The sequence below is a fragment of the Nelumbo nucifera genome, chromosome 8 (genome assembly GCF_055504915.1).
Source record: "Nelumbo nucifera cultivar China Antique chromosome 8, China Antique-T2T, whole genome shotgun sequence".
NCBI lineage: Eukaryota > Viridiplantae > Streptophyta > Magnoliopsida > Proteales > Nelumbonaceae > Nelumbo > Nelumbo nucifera.
In genome coordinates this window covers 31502416-31518656 of record NC_142656.1, presented here as the reverse complement: position 1 = coordinate 31518656, position 16241 = coordinate 31502416, and the positions used below count along the sequence as shown (strand labels likewise).

The 16241-nt window shown below is 44.8% G+C and overlaps 1 protein-coding gene across 1 annotated transcript; it reads left to right on the top strand.

Annotated features, from left to right (window-relative positions):
* The first annotated feature begins 13096 nt into the window (after positions 1 to 13096).
* On the top strand, positions 13097 to 16003 carry LOC104603144 (Tetratricopeptide repeat (TPR)-like superfamily protein). The gene has a single exon (XM_010267083.3). It carries the CDS (start codon positions 13274 to 13276, stop codon positions 15815 to 15817), a length of 2544 nt encoding a protein of 847 aa, XP_010265385.1. The 5' UTR covers positions 13097 to 13273; the 3' UTR covers positions 15818 to 16003.
* Positions 16004 to 16241: the final 238 nt, after the last annotated feature.

The window sequence follows — 16241 nt, the reverse complement described above, 5'->3', positions numbered from 1 at the left end:
GGCGCTTAAGTCCTGGGCAGAGGTCGGTCTTATCTGCGCGGAGTACCTTATCGAAGATAAGCTCGTGCAGGCCGGTTTGAGTCCTGGTAGGTCACTTTGGGTTTTTTCCTTTTTGACGTTTTGATAGCTCGTGCTAACCTTATTTCTTGCTCTTTGCAGCTACAATGCCAGAGGTCGACGCACGGAGCCTCCTGATGAATTCCTGAAAGGGGAAGAAGAGGGTAGCAAAGAGGTCGTGTTTGGACGAAGCTTCAATGTCCAGGGCATCCGAGGCCCAAGTCGCAGGGCCAAATCCTACCGAGCTCCCAACCGAGGAGGCCCAACCCGCGGTCCCCGAGGTGGAGATTATAGAGGATGGTGACGAGGAGGTTCGTTCCCAGGGGTCAGAGGACAAACTTGAGCTACCTCTAGAGGAGTCTGCTACCGAATTAGAGTTCACTCCTACTGCAGACGAGCAGAGCATCACGAACCACGTGCTCACGGTGCAGGATGAGGTTGTGCGATGGGCCAACATCATCCCGAGGCGGCTTCTAGGGATGGACTCCACTCACTACATGATCGTAAGTACTTCATTCTTTTGTCAATTTTTTTACCTCAATTTTTCTTTTGGCAGGTGAACTCTACCCTTCATGCGCTGGTGTGTCAGTCCGCGATCCAGTCCAGTCAGGCTCGGGATGCCAAGGTGGAGGCACGACAGCTCCATCGGGAGCTAGGCTCAGCTCGGGGTGAAGTACTTCGGGCGAAGAAGGGAAATGAAGCCCAGAAAGCGATGATCATGGAGCAAGAGGGGCAAATCTCTTCATTGACCGAGGATAACGCCAGGCTCAGGGAGCAGGTCTCTATTATGGCTGCGAGGGAGGAGGAATAGTCTGCGAAGGTGGCTGAGGAGAGGGCATAGCTCCATCAGAAGATTCAGAGCCTCAAAGCCATGATCCAGGAGCGAGCCCGGGCCTTTGACATCGCTGTTGAGGAGGCTTGGTCGGAAGAGAGGGCTAAGGCTGTGGATCACTTCAAGGAGTCCTCAGAATTCCATGATCTCCAGGTCGAGTATGGGACAAGCTCTTACCGTTCTGGGTTTAAGCTCTGTAGACACCTGGTTCGGCGGGAGTTTCCTAACCTTGACCTCGGGGCTGTTACTATGAAGGGCCTGCCTTCGGAGGCAGGAGATGCAGTGAACGAGGAGCCCGACTCATCAGAAGAGGAGGGCGACGACGAGGAGGAAGTGGTGGATCCCTCCATATGATGTCTTCCTGTTCTTTTCTTTTTGAGTTGTGAATGTACTTTCCTGGGTTGTTGAGCCCGATTTTCTTGTAAAATAGACCTTTTAATGAAATATTTTTGCTCAAAGTGATCTTTTCCTTGATTTGACGCAAGTATCGGTTACCCGAGCCGTCGAGCTACTGAGTTGGCAACAAGTGAGGGTAATCGAAGTAGGGATCATTGTTCTGAATTGCGTGGGCTACCCTGAGTTATTATGCTACCAAGCTTGCTAACGAGTAAGGGTAACCTTTGCGAAATTTCTTCAAGTTTCTTACCTCGAGTTATCCGCATACAAGCCACTCATTTGCACGTTGGACCCCTGACGGACCCGGACTATGATCATTGCCGAGGTGGTGTAGATATCGTAGGGTTCATGCCCGAGCTGTCTACAATTTCGATTCTAGTAGCAAGGCAACAAGGTCTTATGCATTGGAGTCTCTGTTAGCTCAGTGTTGTATCCCTTGGCTCAGAGAGCGATTCGGAGTCCACTCAACTTTGCCCATGTCGTAGAGGCGACTGGGGTTTATACGGAGCCATGGTCTTTATTAGTTCGGCACCTTGGCCCTTAGGCTCTAGAGCGACTTGGAGTCCACTCCTAAGCTTGGCCCATGCCGTAGAGGCAACTGAGACTTATACAGTGCCGAGGTCTTTATCAGTTCGACACCTTGGCCCTTAGGGTCTGGGAGCGACTTGGAGTCCACTCCTAAGCTTGGCTCATGTCGTAGAGGCAACTGGGACTTATACGGTACCGAGGTCTTTATCAGTTCGGCACCTTGGCCCTTAGGCTCTGGGAGCGACTTGGAGTCCACTCCTAAGCTTTGCCCATGCCATAAAGGCGACTGGGGCTTTGGTGCTCATGCCGTAGAGGCGACTGGGACTTTTATAGTGACGAGTTCGTCAATTCTTGGACTTTGGGGGCAGCTCGTCCACTCCTAGGCTTTCTGGGAGCGACTCTCAGTCCGTCCCTTGGTTCATTGGTCACAGGTAGTATTGCCTTAGATTACTGATGTTCCAAGCTTGAGGTACTTACTTCCCTTCCGACGTTTTGAGCTTGTACGTACCTTCCCTGAGCACCCGTTTTACTCGGTAGAGACCTTACCAGTTCGGTCCGAGCTTAACTATGCTAGGCTCAGGCACCATTACTTTCTGAAGGACCAGGTCGCCGACACGGAAGTGTCACTTCCTGACCCGGTTGTTATAGTACCAGGCTACTTTTTGCTGGTAGGCCGCGGTCCAGATGTATGCGAGGTCTCGTACCTCTTCTATCAGGTCGAGGTTGGTAAGGAGCTTATCGTCGTTCGTTTCTCTGTCGTATACTTCCAAGCATAACGTAGGTACCTCGATTTCGGCTGGAAATACTGCCTCTGTGCCGTAGGTAAGGTTAAAGGGGTTTCACCTGTGGCGGTCTTGACGGTAGTTCAATAGGCCCATAGTACGCTAGGCAATTCATCTACCCATAGTCCTTTAGCTCAGGCTAAGCGGGCTTTCAGTCTGCGGAGTATGGCTCTGTTCGTGACATCCGCTTGCCCATTTGCTTGGGGGTGTGCCACCGAGGTAAAGTTCTGTTGTATCCCCATCGCGGCACACCAGTCTTGAAACTTGATATCTCTGAACTGCTTGCCATTGTCGAAGATGAGTATTCGGGGTAGTCTGAAGCAGCATACTATGTTCTTCCAGAAGAAGTTTCGCACCGTTCTAGCTGTGATTGTCGCTAGGGGTTCTGCCTCTACCCATTTTGTAAAATAATCCACTGCTACCACTAGGAACCTCCTTTGTTCTGTCGCTGGCGGGAATGGTCCAAGAATGTCTATTCCCCATTATGTGAAGGGCCATGGACTAGTGAGGTACTTCAGGTCGGCAGCGGGTTGATGATGGATGTTGGCGTGCCTCTGGTATTTATCACATTTTTTTACCAGGTCAAGTGCATCTGCTTTCATTATGGGCAGTAATATCCATGCCGTAACGCTTTCTGGGCGAGGGCCCTGCCCCCCAAGTGTCTGCCGCACAACCCTTCATGAGTGTCGTGGAGAACGAGCTCGGCCTCTGAGGGTCGTAAGCAGCGCAAGTAGGAGAGCGTGTAGGATCTTCGGTATAGCCGTCAGTCTATCATGACGTACTTGGCTGCCTGTTGCTCTACCCTTCTAGCTGCGTTGCGATCTGCAGGGAGGGTCCCGTGCAGCAGGTAGCTCGTGAGTGTGTCAATCTAGCTCGGCTCTGCTTGCACAATAGGAGCTACCTCCTCTTCCCCCCCCCCCCCCCCCCGAGAATGCTAGGCCGAGGGCAGGTTCTCTATAAACACGGTCCTCATGGAGTTGCTACTTGTGCTGGCTAATCGGGATAATGCGTCGGCCTCAGCGTTCTCAGATCTTGGGATCTGTTTGATGAAGTACGATTGGAAGTCGCATAGAGCTTCCCTTGCCTTGGCCAGATAGGCGGCCATGGTGGGGTCGTGAGCTTCGTAATCGCCGGTTACCTGGTTGACCACGAGTTGCGAGTCGCTGAAGATGACGAGGTGCTTCGCTTGTACTTTGCTTGCTAGCATGAGCCCGACTATTAGTGCTTCGTATTCTGCCTCCTTGTTGGATGCTGCGAACTTGAACCGGAGTGCGTACTCTAGTTTTACTTCACCCGGACCGTACAGGATTACTCCGGTTCGGCTTCCTTGTTGGTTCGATGAACCGTCTACGTGAAGGATCCAGGGCTCTTCGTCCCAGGTCGACTTCATTCTGATTTGGACTAGTTTTGCGCTGGTTGAGGCTTCCCCCACGTACTTAATCTTCATTGATTTGGTGGTTGTAGTGTTGAAGGTGCATTCCGCCATGAAGTCGGCCAAGGCTTGGGCCTTGATTGTTGTTCGGGGCTCGTACCTGATGCCGTACTCGCTGAGTTCTATAGCCCACTTCGTCAGTCTTCCGGATACCTCAGGCTTGAGCAGGACCTGTCTCAGGGGTTGGTTGGTAAGAACGATGACTGTGTGGGCTTGAAAGTATGGCCGAAGCTTTCGAGCTACTGTGATTAGCGCGTACGGCAACTTCTCAATCTCTAGGTACCTAGTTTCGGCTCCCTGCAAAACTTTGCTCACGTAGTAGATGGGACGTTGGACCCGATCTACTTCCTTTATTAGTACCGAGCTGACCACATTGTCGCTCGTGGAGAGGTACAACATTAAAACATCACCCTCCTCAGGTCGGGTTAAAATCGGGATGCTGGTCAGGTACTTCTTCAGTTCGTCGAAGGCGAACTGGAATTCTTCGGTCCATTCAAAGTCTTTGCTTTTCTTAATTGCCTTGAAAAAGGGTAGGCAACGGTCTGCCGATTTGGACATGAAGTGGCTCAGGGCGGCCATGCGGCCATTCAACCTCTGAACTTCTTTCAACTTGTGAGGGGGCTTCATGTCCAGGATAGCCTTTATTTTTTCAGGGTTAGCTTCGATGTCACGTCGGCTAACTACGTAACCCAGGAATTTTCCCGAGGTGACACCAAAGACACACTTGTTAGGATTTAGTTTCATGTTGTAATTGCGTAGGATTTCAAATACACATTGCAAGTCACTTATTAAACAATCCGAAAATTGGGTTTTGACGACCATGTTGTCTACATAACATTCAATTTTGTTTCCGATCAACGACTCAAAAATCCGATTCACAAGTCTTTGGTAGGTCGCTTTAGAATTTTTTAGCCCAAAGGGCATGACCTTATAGCAATACAGGCCCAGTTCGGTTATGAAAGCCATTTTTTCTTCATCGGCGGGGTCCATCTTGATTTGGTTGCAGCCCGAGTATGCATCCAGGAAACTTAGCAACTCATGCCCTGAGGTCGCGTCCACTAGATGATCAATCTTGGGGAGTGGAAAACAGTACTTTGGGTAGGCCCGATTCAGGTCGGTATAGTCGATGCACATGCATCATTTACCGTTAGCCTTATTTACTAGAACGGGGTTAGCCACCCAGCTCGGGTAATAGACCTCCGTGATGAAGTCGACTGCAAGAAGTTTCCCGACCTCCTCGTCGACTATCCTCCAGCGTTCTGGGGCGAGGTTGCGTTTCTTTTGTCTAATGGGCCTGACTAGGGGATCAATGTTTAACTTGTGAGTTATTACTCTTGAGTCTATGCCGAGCATTTCTGCCGCGGACCATGCAAATACATCTAAAGTTTTTAGTAGGAAACATACCAACTGAGCTCAAAGAGGTTCTCTGACTGCTTCCCCGATCAGGAGCATCCTGGTCGGGTCATCTTCTGAAGTCGGGACACGAGCCACTCCCTCGGTTGATGTAGCTCGCTCTTCAGGATACTCTACAGGTCGTTCGAGCTCAACGCTTTCCACTAGCTTGGCCTTCCATTTGAGGGCCACGACGTAACACTTCCAGGACTCGAGCTGGTCGCCCTAGGCTACTCCTATCCCGAAGTCCGTGTGGAACTTCATTGTCAGGTAGTAAGTTGATACCGCCACACGAAGCGTGTGAGTGATGGGCCGTCCTATGATGGCGTTGTACGGGGAAGGCGCCACAACCACTAGGAAGGTGTGTCCGAACCTCGCAATGCTGGGCCATGTTTCGATCTCCACAGGTAACGAGTTTCGACCGAGGGGCCTTACTTCTTCTCCACTGAAGCCCACTAGGGGGGTACTTGCGGGCTGGAGGTCACTCTCCCAGAGTTGCAGCTTGTCAAAGGTGCTCTTGAACAGGATGTCGACCGAGCTTCCTGAATCCACCAAGACGCGTCTAACTTCAAAGTCGTTGATCTTCATCCTGATGACTAACGTGTCATCGTGGGGATACTGGACCCCTCATGCATCATCCTCGGTAAAAGATATGGGGTCCGCGGGCGCTTTCGCAGATTCTGCCCTTCACGCTCCAATTCACAAACCGAGGTCTTGCCAGCTGCCGAGGTGCAACCTGCGACGATGGATCCGTTGGTGATCGTGTTGACCACTCTGCGGACAGGCCTTTCTTCGGGCGGTGGTCCTTGCTCATTCTGTCTCTTACTAGACTCGGGAGCATCTCTCCTCTGCTCCCCTTGTCGATCTACCTGATTTTTATTACTTTTTTGTACAAAGTTCTTTAAGTATCCGCGACGGATAAGTTCCTCAATCTCGTCGTAGAGGTTGTTATAGTTCTCGGTACTGTGACCGTGATCCTTATGAAAATCACAATACAAATTCTTGTTCCTAGTGGTGGGGTCCCCCTTCATCCAGGCTGGCCACCTTACAAACGGAGCGTCTTTAATCGTCATCAAAATTTCCCCTCGCCTCACGTTGAGGGGGTTGTAGTTCGTCCTTTCCTTTGGAGGAGCTCGGGGGTGCCATCCCAACCTGTTGTCTCCCCTGGTCGGGGACTTGCTCTTCTTCCTCTTACCGCTTTCGTGGTGCGCCTTGTCATCTTCCCTCCTCCTCTTCTCTGCTGGAGCTCCGGCCTTTTGGTTCCTTTCCTCTTCAGTCTCGATGAATTGGTCAGCGAGCTTGAGGAAATCGGTGATGTCCTTGGGCTTGTTCATCGCCACATGCCACTTGAAGTCCCGATGGGTGACTCTTCTTTTTGCTGCGGCGAGTCTCACCGCGGGGTCCAGGTTCGGGATCAAGAGGTAGGTGTCATTAAAGCGCTTGATGTAGTTCCAGATGGACTCTCCCTCTTTCTAGACTATGCCGAGAAGGCTTTCCTGCGACCTCGGACATTTTTTGCTGGTAACGAAGTGCGAGGTGAATGCTCGTACGAACTGCGCCCAGCTCTGGATTGCTCCGGATGAGAGGTTTCTATACCATGTGCGCGCTACTCCTCTGAAGGTCATGGAGAAGGCAACACACATGCAAGCTTCACTGGCCCTGACGAGGTGCATCTAGGACTAGAAGGAGTCTACATGGTCACTCGGGTCAAACGACCCGTCGTACTTGTCTAGAGGAGGTACCTTGAAGTCTTTTGGCATGGGAGTTGCCAGGAGATCAAAAGAGAGGGGAGATGACACCAAGAGAAGAGGGGTGATCCTCGCGACTCCCGGGCTCGCTCCCATCTTACCTTTGGGTTGCTCGGGTTGACTAGGCCCCGCGAGCTATTCAGGAATTATCGCATGGCGAGCTTTGGGATGCCGCCTTCGTTGCTTCCTGGCGGAATCTGTGTTGGTGCTGCTTGCTTCAGTGCTATCAGGCCAGGTCTTGGCCTGGTGAGAATTAGGCCGGTACTGGCTTCCACGGGCTGAAGGGTCTTGTTCAGAGATCGCGGCCAAGACTTCGAATCGTTTGCCTATCAATGAGGCTTCCGGTTGCATGCGCTGGGACTGACCGGCCTTGGTGGGGCGAGCGCTTTTTGATCCGCCTTGTAGCCGCAAGGTGGTGGGAACTACTGGCTCCCTCCTGCTACGGGATGAGGCTTGAGAGGTTTCTCCTCGGTGAGGACGGTTGCTTCGACGGCGGTTGAATAACTACTGGTTATGTGGCCTTATTGGGCACCACAGCTGGGTTGGTTGTCGGCTTTGCTACAACATTGGGAACTGCCACTGATAAAAACGACACATGACTTGCTATTGGTAGTGTTGAAGCTGCTGGACTTGCTGCATCTGAGCCTGAATGGCCCGCACGCACTGCACTAGATCACGTAGCTGGTTTTGCCCCATGGCGGGTGGAACCATAGAGGGTTCAGTGAAGGTGGTGTTCACCGCAGGAGGGAACTGGGTGTTCACCGCCTCTGCGATCTGGGGTAGGTCCAGCGTGGAGACCCCGAAGGTGCTGAGAGGTACAGTAAAGTGGCCGATACGCATGGCGGGGGCCTGCAGGTGCCCTGCAGAAGTGTTCGTTCCGTTGTTCTGCCCGACGTTGCTAGAAGACGCCATTAACGCTGGTGAAAGTTCGGTAGAGAAAGCCTTTTGAAACAAGTTCCGTAGACAGCGCCAATTGATGATGCACACTCCGACCACTCCTAGTTGGAAGTGACTGAGCTTCTAGCTGACGTCGGGCAAGAGATACCTGCGCGAAGAGAAATGAAGGAACTCAGGGTTGCTCACCTGGCGGGAACACTCCGATGCTTAAGTTAGTATTCGGCTACGAGCTGGAGAAGAATAACTTTGCAAGAAGATGAGAAAGCTAGAGAGTGGTGAATATGCAATACCTTGGCCCATGGGGGGTTGGAGTCTTTATATACTAACATTCTGGTAGGTTTCTAAGGGGCTGATCCCAAATCTCTGCCACGGCGATCTGTTGTCAGGTAATGCTCCAGAGTGATTGGCCATTATCGTCAGGACTAGGGAGCAGGTGGGCTAATGCGACCGTTGTATGGTACGATCCTGCCAGGCAGGGGACAACCTCCGGGGTTGGCAGGCACGACGCTGCCAGGTGAGAGACAATGAGTGCAATCCTCAGAGTTGGCAGGTGCTGCGCCGCCAGGCAAGGAACGTGGGTGCAACTTTCAAGTTTGACAGGTACGGTTGTCAGACAGGAAGCTTCTCGCGGGGCTCAGGGTTACTTGATAATGGACCCTATAGCGAGCTACTTTGTGGCGAGTTACTTGCGTTGAGCTGCTGATGGCACGCCGAGGTGATTTTACTCGAGGTGAGTTGTCTCCGAGGTGGCTTATTAGCCTGGTCTGCTGTGAGCTTGGTTGTTTTAGTCCACAAACTGGGATGGACTTGACCCGAAGTACCTTCAGCTCGTGACATTATTGTACCCGAGCTTGTTCAGAAGCGAGCTGATACTTGCTGAGTTGTCTTCTAGGCCGTGTCATGTCCATGTGCCGATCTACTCATGTCGAGTTGTCATTTATGTCGAGTCATGTACACGTGTCACCTGCTTTTGAGGTCGGGCCAAATCACCCTTCATCAATCCGTCTCACTGGAAGTGCAAGAGAGGTAGCTCTTGTCACTATCACTCGCTCTTGTCACTATCACTCGCTCTTGTCAACGAGTTTTAGTGGTTGCAGCACGCTGAAGTGACAAATTTCTTGCTTCTTATAACTGAGCCAAACGTTGAGGAGAGATTGGTTGGTTGAGCCACTACCACCTCCGCCTATAGGGACTCCTTTAATCCGCTTATGAAACAACTAACTTGGTGAGCCGGACTGAGACCACTAACTCGCATAAGTAACTTTTCGAAATGTGTATGGTATTCCCGAACCGTCCCGGTTTGTCAGAGTTTGGAGAGGTCTCCGAAGAAATCTTGGTTCTTTATGGGACCATAGCATTAGTGGACTTCTCGTTTGAAAGCTTCCCATGATAGCTCTCTGTGGTCCTGCTTCAGGAATTGGAATCACAACTAGGTATCTCTTTCAAGATGAACTGATACGGTCAACACCTTTTCTCCCTCTGGAACCCCTTGCCACTCGAAGATTTGTTCAGCTCAGCAAAGCCAACTCGCCGGATCTTCATATAGATATTAGATTTGAATATCTGACATATTGATCAGATTCGGGTTCAAATCAATATTTATGAGATCGATCAAATCTTTGGATCATATCAGATTTGAATATACCCTAATTCAAATATGATTTGATCTGTTTGAATCCCTACCAAACCACTTACCAACGATGACCTAGCTAATTAAATTATTAAACCATTTGACATGGTTAGTTAGGTCATGTGTAAGACATTAATGCTATTTATTTTTTATCCTAATTTTTATCCCATTTCTATCATTAATGAAAATAATTCTCATTAATTACACTTTTTTTATATGATGAATATATAATATTATAGAATGTACCCTAAATTATCGACAAATTTCTACATTTTTTAGAATGTTATGTATTTTATTATTTAATAATAACATCTATTTGACATGGACAATTTAACCAGTAATCCATCACTTGGATGGAAAAACCATTTTGCTTTTTTGGTTGATTTTAAATCATGTATTCCATTTTCATCATCGATAAAAATAATTCTTATTTTCACATTTATTTTTGTTTAATATGGTGAACATATAACAATAAAATTGAATCAAAATACTTTATACAAAGCTTTTTTTTGAGTTTATATATATTTATGTATGTATGTATGTATGTATGGATGTATGTATGTATATATTTAATATTCGTTACTTAGTTATTACATCATAGGTTGACCCATTTGACCCGGAATGTTAGATCATTGACATACTTACCATCTAGATATAAAAATGGTTTCATTATCATACTTATTTTTGTTTATATTATTAGTATATAATACTATAGATGTGCCCAAAATTGTTTCATATTATTTTGTATTATTATATTTAAAAAAAATATTTTTAATTATACATCATGGGTTAACCTATTTGACATAAAAGGTTGAACCACTAATCCACCCTGTAAATAAGAAGGTGATTTAATTTTCCATCGGTTTTAAGTTGTATATTTGATGTCCATCATTAATAAAATTATGTCTCTTTTATCATAGTTATTTTTTAATATGACAAATATATAATAATAGAAATGTGTCCCATTTTTTTTAAATTTTTTTTCTATATTTTTTGTATTTCTTATATTTCTAAATTTGTATTATTTATTTATGACATCATGAAATTATCCATTTGATCCAAATGGTTGAAATACTTACCCACAACCTAGATGGAGAGTATGATTTCATTTCTAGTTTTATTTTAAAAATATAAAATTTCATTCTATTAATAATTATTGTGTATGGATTAGTGGAATTTAATGATGATAAATAAAAGTATTTTTTATATTTCTAAATTTATATAATTTATTTATGACATCATGAAATTATCCATTTGACCCAAATGGTTGAACTACTTACCCACCACCTAGATGAAAAATATGATTTTATTTTAAAAATATAAAATTTCATTCTATTGATAATTATTGTGTATGGATTTATTAGTGGAATTTAATGATGATAAACAAAAGTATAAATGTAGGATTCAATGAGAGAGAATGTGATTTATTTAATGACTTAAATGTGAGACTTAATGATATGTAATTGAATGTACTTAATGGTATTCTTTTAATTACATTTTCTACCCTTTCAATAGAGATAAACTAAATTCAAGAGGAAGGGTATTTTAGTAAAGAAAAATTCCAGATGTTTTCTTATGGCTAATTTTGTAGGTTCTTGAATTTGCTATCGACTTTGAATTATAAGAGCTCGAAAAGGTCCTCTTTGACTGAAGATGTGTTTTTGTGATCTTAATCCACAGTTTATTTCTTTTGTAGTTTTCAAATATTTAGTTCTTAGACATGTATTATTACTTTGTGTTGGGATCTCATGATGTGCTTTGATCACCACTTGTCAATATTTATTATGAGATGAATAATTGATCAACACCCATTGGACAACAAATTGTGCTATACTGCTATGTTTGTGTTTTACATGCATTGATAGTTAAAAGGTGTGGCAACGTAATCACCTTCCAAAATCAAGCATGTTTTTAACCAGTCGTTTAATAATGGCTGAAATAACTAAATCAATTTCTATTGAAAACTAAGAAGTTTACATATTTTTAAATTTGACCAAAGACAAACCAAGAAAAGATCTCAAATTCTACTAAACAAAAACAGATATGAAATTCTATTAAATTTAGCTAAAGACAAACTCATCTTACTTGCTTCGTCAACACAACCTTTTCTTTAGTAAATATGGTTATTGTTTTGAATTGCATTTGATTTTTTTTAGTGGACTCCCTTTTCATTCAACATCTCTTTTTATGATTGTCTTGAATAAAAACTTATTAGCTGAGAAGTAGCTAGAGTTACCAACTTCTCCCCATATACTAAAACCCAATCTAAAGAACACAAGCCTTACATCTTTAGTTCAAAGGAGCTTAAAATCAGTTGGTGCATAAGAGGAAAAGGCCGGTTAAATCCTTAAATTCAAAGGCCCTACAAGGAGTCAAGTCATCACAAGTGCTTTTAAGTGCCTTTTTAGTCTTCAAATTTGTTTTAATATCAAGATTTGCAGTAGAAAAAACACGATATGACATATAGAATTAACAGAGATGTACTTTGGTCTTCTTTATGTTGAACTAAAAACCAGTAAATGAAACAAGCTCAGTGTACTATGCTATTTACCTTTCTCATTCCCTTGAATAAATTTATGGAATTAAAAAATTGATCCTGGAATCTGGCATCCTTGATCTCCTAATCAAGTCAAATTAAATTTTGATGGTTGCGGTTATGGAAAGAACATAGGTATTAGGTACATGCCCCTTGGATCAGTGTGTTATTTTTACATATCCATTGGACCTGATTGTGCATGTACTTAGAGTGGAAATGGATTTGATGGATTTCTAATATGGAAGAATAGCTCCTTCATTTTGTACTTAGATTTTATTAAGCGACTCTGAAATAGATAAAACTAGGTCTTGTCCTAACTTCAAACTCTTTCCCTTTCACGTTTGTTTGTTAGTTAATAAGCTTTGTGCTGAATGCTTGTTTGATTCTGAATATTAAGCACGAGAACATTGTTGCTCATCATTTCAAAAGACATGAATAAATTTCCACATTATGTCGTTTTACTTGTTAATCCTATTTGTTTACCAATCCATGTTTAAAATGGTGAACTTGCACGTGCCCCACCACTAGTTTATTTAAAACATGAAGGGAAGATTTTAGAATAGAGAGGAGGTTCTCAAGTACTTGTCAAGGGAGGTTTAAGTAATTTTCCCTTTCTCAAATCATCAAAACAAGTAAATAACACAAAGACAAATTGTTTGCAAGTTGCAACCCTCGAGTGTCTAGCGGGGCTGAAAATTCAAATGCAGCAAACCTGATCAAACAATTTTTCTTTGCAACCCCTAGATGGAGATTCCTGTCAGTCAAATGAGTCTCATGGGATATTCCAAACTAAGGGTATGAGATGCATTTCTAGGGGAGCTGAAGCAAGGACCAAGGAAAATAAAAAAGAGATAAGAGATGCAAGCAAGATTGTTCTAGCATAGAGTCCAAAAAGCGCCCATTGCCTATTTGAGGGTGCCTTGAATAAAGACCAATCATGCAAGATTAGATTCAATCTCTCTCACCCCTCCACCTCCCAATACCAACCATTCTTTATTTTTAATTGCATACGATCAACCTCCCTCTCTCTCTCTGCGTGCTCCATGGACGGAACGCTGTTACCCAGCAGGCCTGCGTTTCCCGGTCCGACAACAAAGACAGCACACCCAACTCCTCATCAGTTGAAGTTCAATCCAGCCACTCTTCCTCCCCCTCCTCAGTGTCCATCTCCTTCCACATCATTTCCTATTGATTCTCTCCTCCAACATCTCCTTCACCTCTCTTCACCTCCTAAAATCACTGCAAAGCCCAAAACGGTCATCCATCTCCAGACCAACACCGCCCAATTCCCTTCCCTATACATCTCCTCTGATGCTCAACAGAAGCTACCAACTTATCTTAAGAAGCCTACTTCAGTTTCAGTCCCCCAGTTTGAAAGCAAAGGAGATGTCGAGGTGGGTCAATCTGTGGATGCTACGCTTGAATTTCTCTCTGAAAAGGGTAAGTTCCTATTGAACTCCATCATTAAATGCCCAGAATCGAGTTTGCGTTCTTTTCTCAATTCTGTCAAGTCTGAGGTGCTTGAGGTTGATATCGTCAGCCTCCTCAAAGGACTAGAGCTGTTGCGAAATTGGGAGAAAGCAGTTTCTTTGTTCGAATGGGTTCTTTCGGATTCAATCTACCGGAACAACAAACTAGACAATCAAGCGATCGAAGTTATGGCTCGGGTGCTTGGCAGAGAATCTCAGCATTTAATTGCATCGAAGCTGTTTGATTTAATTCCCATTGAAGATTACTCCCTTGATGTCCGGGCCTACACCACTATAATCCACGCATTTTCTCGTACGGGAAAGTTTGAACGGGCAATTAACCTGTTTGAGCAGATGAAGGAGAAGGGTCTGTCTCCAACTCTCGTCACGTACAATGTCATGCTTGATGTGTATGGGAAGATGGGTCGTTCTTGGAACAAGATTTTAGGCCTTTTGGATGAGATGAAAAGCAAAGGGCTGGAGTTTGATGAGTTTACTTGCAGCACTGTTATATCCGCTTGTGGAAGGGAAGGTCTGTTGGAGGAAGCAACAAAATTCTTTAATGGACTGAAGTCACAGGGTTATGTACCGGGAACTGTTACTTACAATTCTTTGCTACATGTATTTGGAAAGGCTGGTATTTACTCTGAAGCCTTGAGCATATTGAAGGAAATGGAAGAAAAAAATTGCCCACCAGATTCGATAACTTACAATGAGCTTGTGGCAGCTTATGTGAGAGCAGGATTTTATGAAGAAGGTGCTTCTGTCATAGATACAATGACCAGTAAGGGAATAATGCCAAATGCTGTAACATACACTACTGTAATTAATGCCTATGGAAAAGCTGGGAAAGAGGATAAGGCTTTGAGCTTGTTCAAACAGATGAAAACATCAGGTTGTGTTCCTAATGTGTGTACCTACAATGTCATCCTTGGAATGCTTGGAAAGAAGTCAAGGTCCGAAGAGATGGTAGAGATACTCTGTGATATGAAATCAAATGGTTGTGTCCCGAATCGGATTACATGGAACACGATGCTTGCCATGTGTGGCAATAAGGGTATGCAGAAGTATGTGAACAGAGTATTTAGGGAAATGAAGAACTGTGGGTTTGAGCCAGACCGTGATACATTTAATACATTGATTAGTGCATATGGTCGGTGTGGCTCAGGTGTTGATGCTTCAAAGATGTATAATGAGATGACTAAAGCAGGGTTCAGTCCATGTGTTACGACTTATAATGCACTCCTGAATGCACTCGCTCGAAGAGGTGACTGGAGAGCTGCTGAATCTGTCACCCTAGACATGAAAAGCAAGGGTTTCAAGCCTAATGAAACTTCATACTCATTGATGCTCCATTGCTATGCAAAGGGAGGACACACTGAGGGGATAGAGGCAATTGAGGAAGAAATTTATTATGGTCAAATATTTCCAAGTTGGATGCTCATGAGAACTCTCATTCTTGTGAACTTTAAGTGTAGATCACTGATGGGTATGGAGAAAGCATTTGAGGTGCTGCAGAAGCATGGTTACAAACCAGATTTGGTTGTCTTCAACTCTATGCTATCAATTTATGCAAAAAACGGCATGTATGATCAGGCCCACGAGATGCTGCACTTAATCCGTGAGAATGGGTTGGAACCAGACCTTGTCACCTACAACAGCTTGATGGACATGTATGCAAGAGCTGGAGAGTGTTGGAAAGCAGAAGAGATTCTCAGAAAGCTTCAAAGTGCTGGAGGAAAACCAGACCTTGTTTCCTACAACACTGTGATCAAGGGATTTTGCAGGCAAGGCCTCATGCAAGAAGCACTGAGGACACTCTCAGAAATGACAAATAAGGGAATTAGGCCTTGCATTGTTACCTACAATACTTTTGTAGCAGGCTATACAGGGCAAAGAATGTTTGCAGAACTAAAAGATGTCATCAGCTATATGATGCAGCAAGATTGCAGACCCAATGAGCTAACCTACAAAATTGTTGTTGATGGCTATTGTAAGTCAAGGAAATACAAAGAAGCCATGGACTTTGTTTCAGGAATTAGAGAGTCTGACCCTTTCTTTGATGATGAGTCTGTTCAAAGGTTAGCTGCCCGAATTCGGGAGAATATGGAGTTGTAGATTGGATTTAGCAACCAGAGATTCATTTTAAATTCTGGGGTTTCAGGTATGACCTATCTTTACATGTATTAATTAAACTCAAGGGGTTGATATCTTCTTCAGGTAATGCATCTGACATGCCAGTTGTACAAAATCAATTTTTGAGCTGTTAATGAGAGAAGCAATCATAGATAAATGTTCTTTTGATTCTCTTAGTGGCCACCGACTGATTGCCACATAAGGCCTGTATTGAACCTAGAAAGTTTCCAGTCCAATTTCTAATATTGATCTGATCATTAAATTATGATAAAGATTGTGATTCTCCTTCAACTGATTATTTCAAGTTTCCAACTGAAGGTTGCCTAAGCTTCACATAGAGGGACTAGCACACTGGGGCATCAGAACTTTTCTCATTTAAAAGGTTCATGAGAGGGAAATGGAGAAT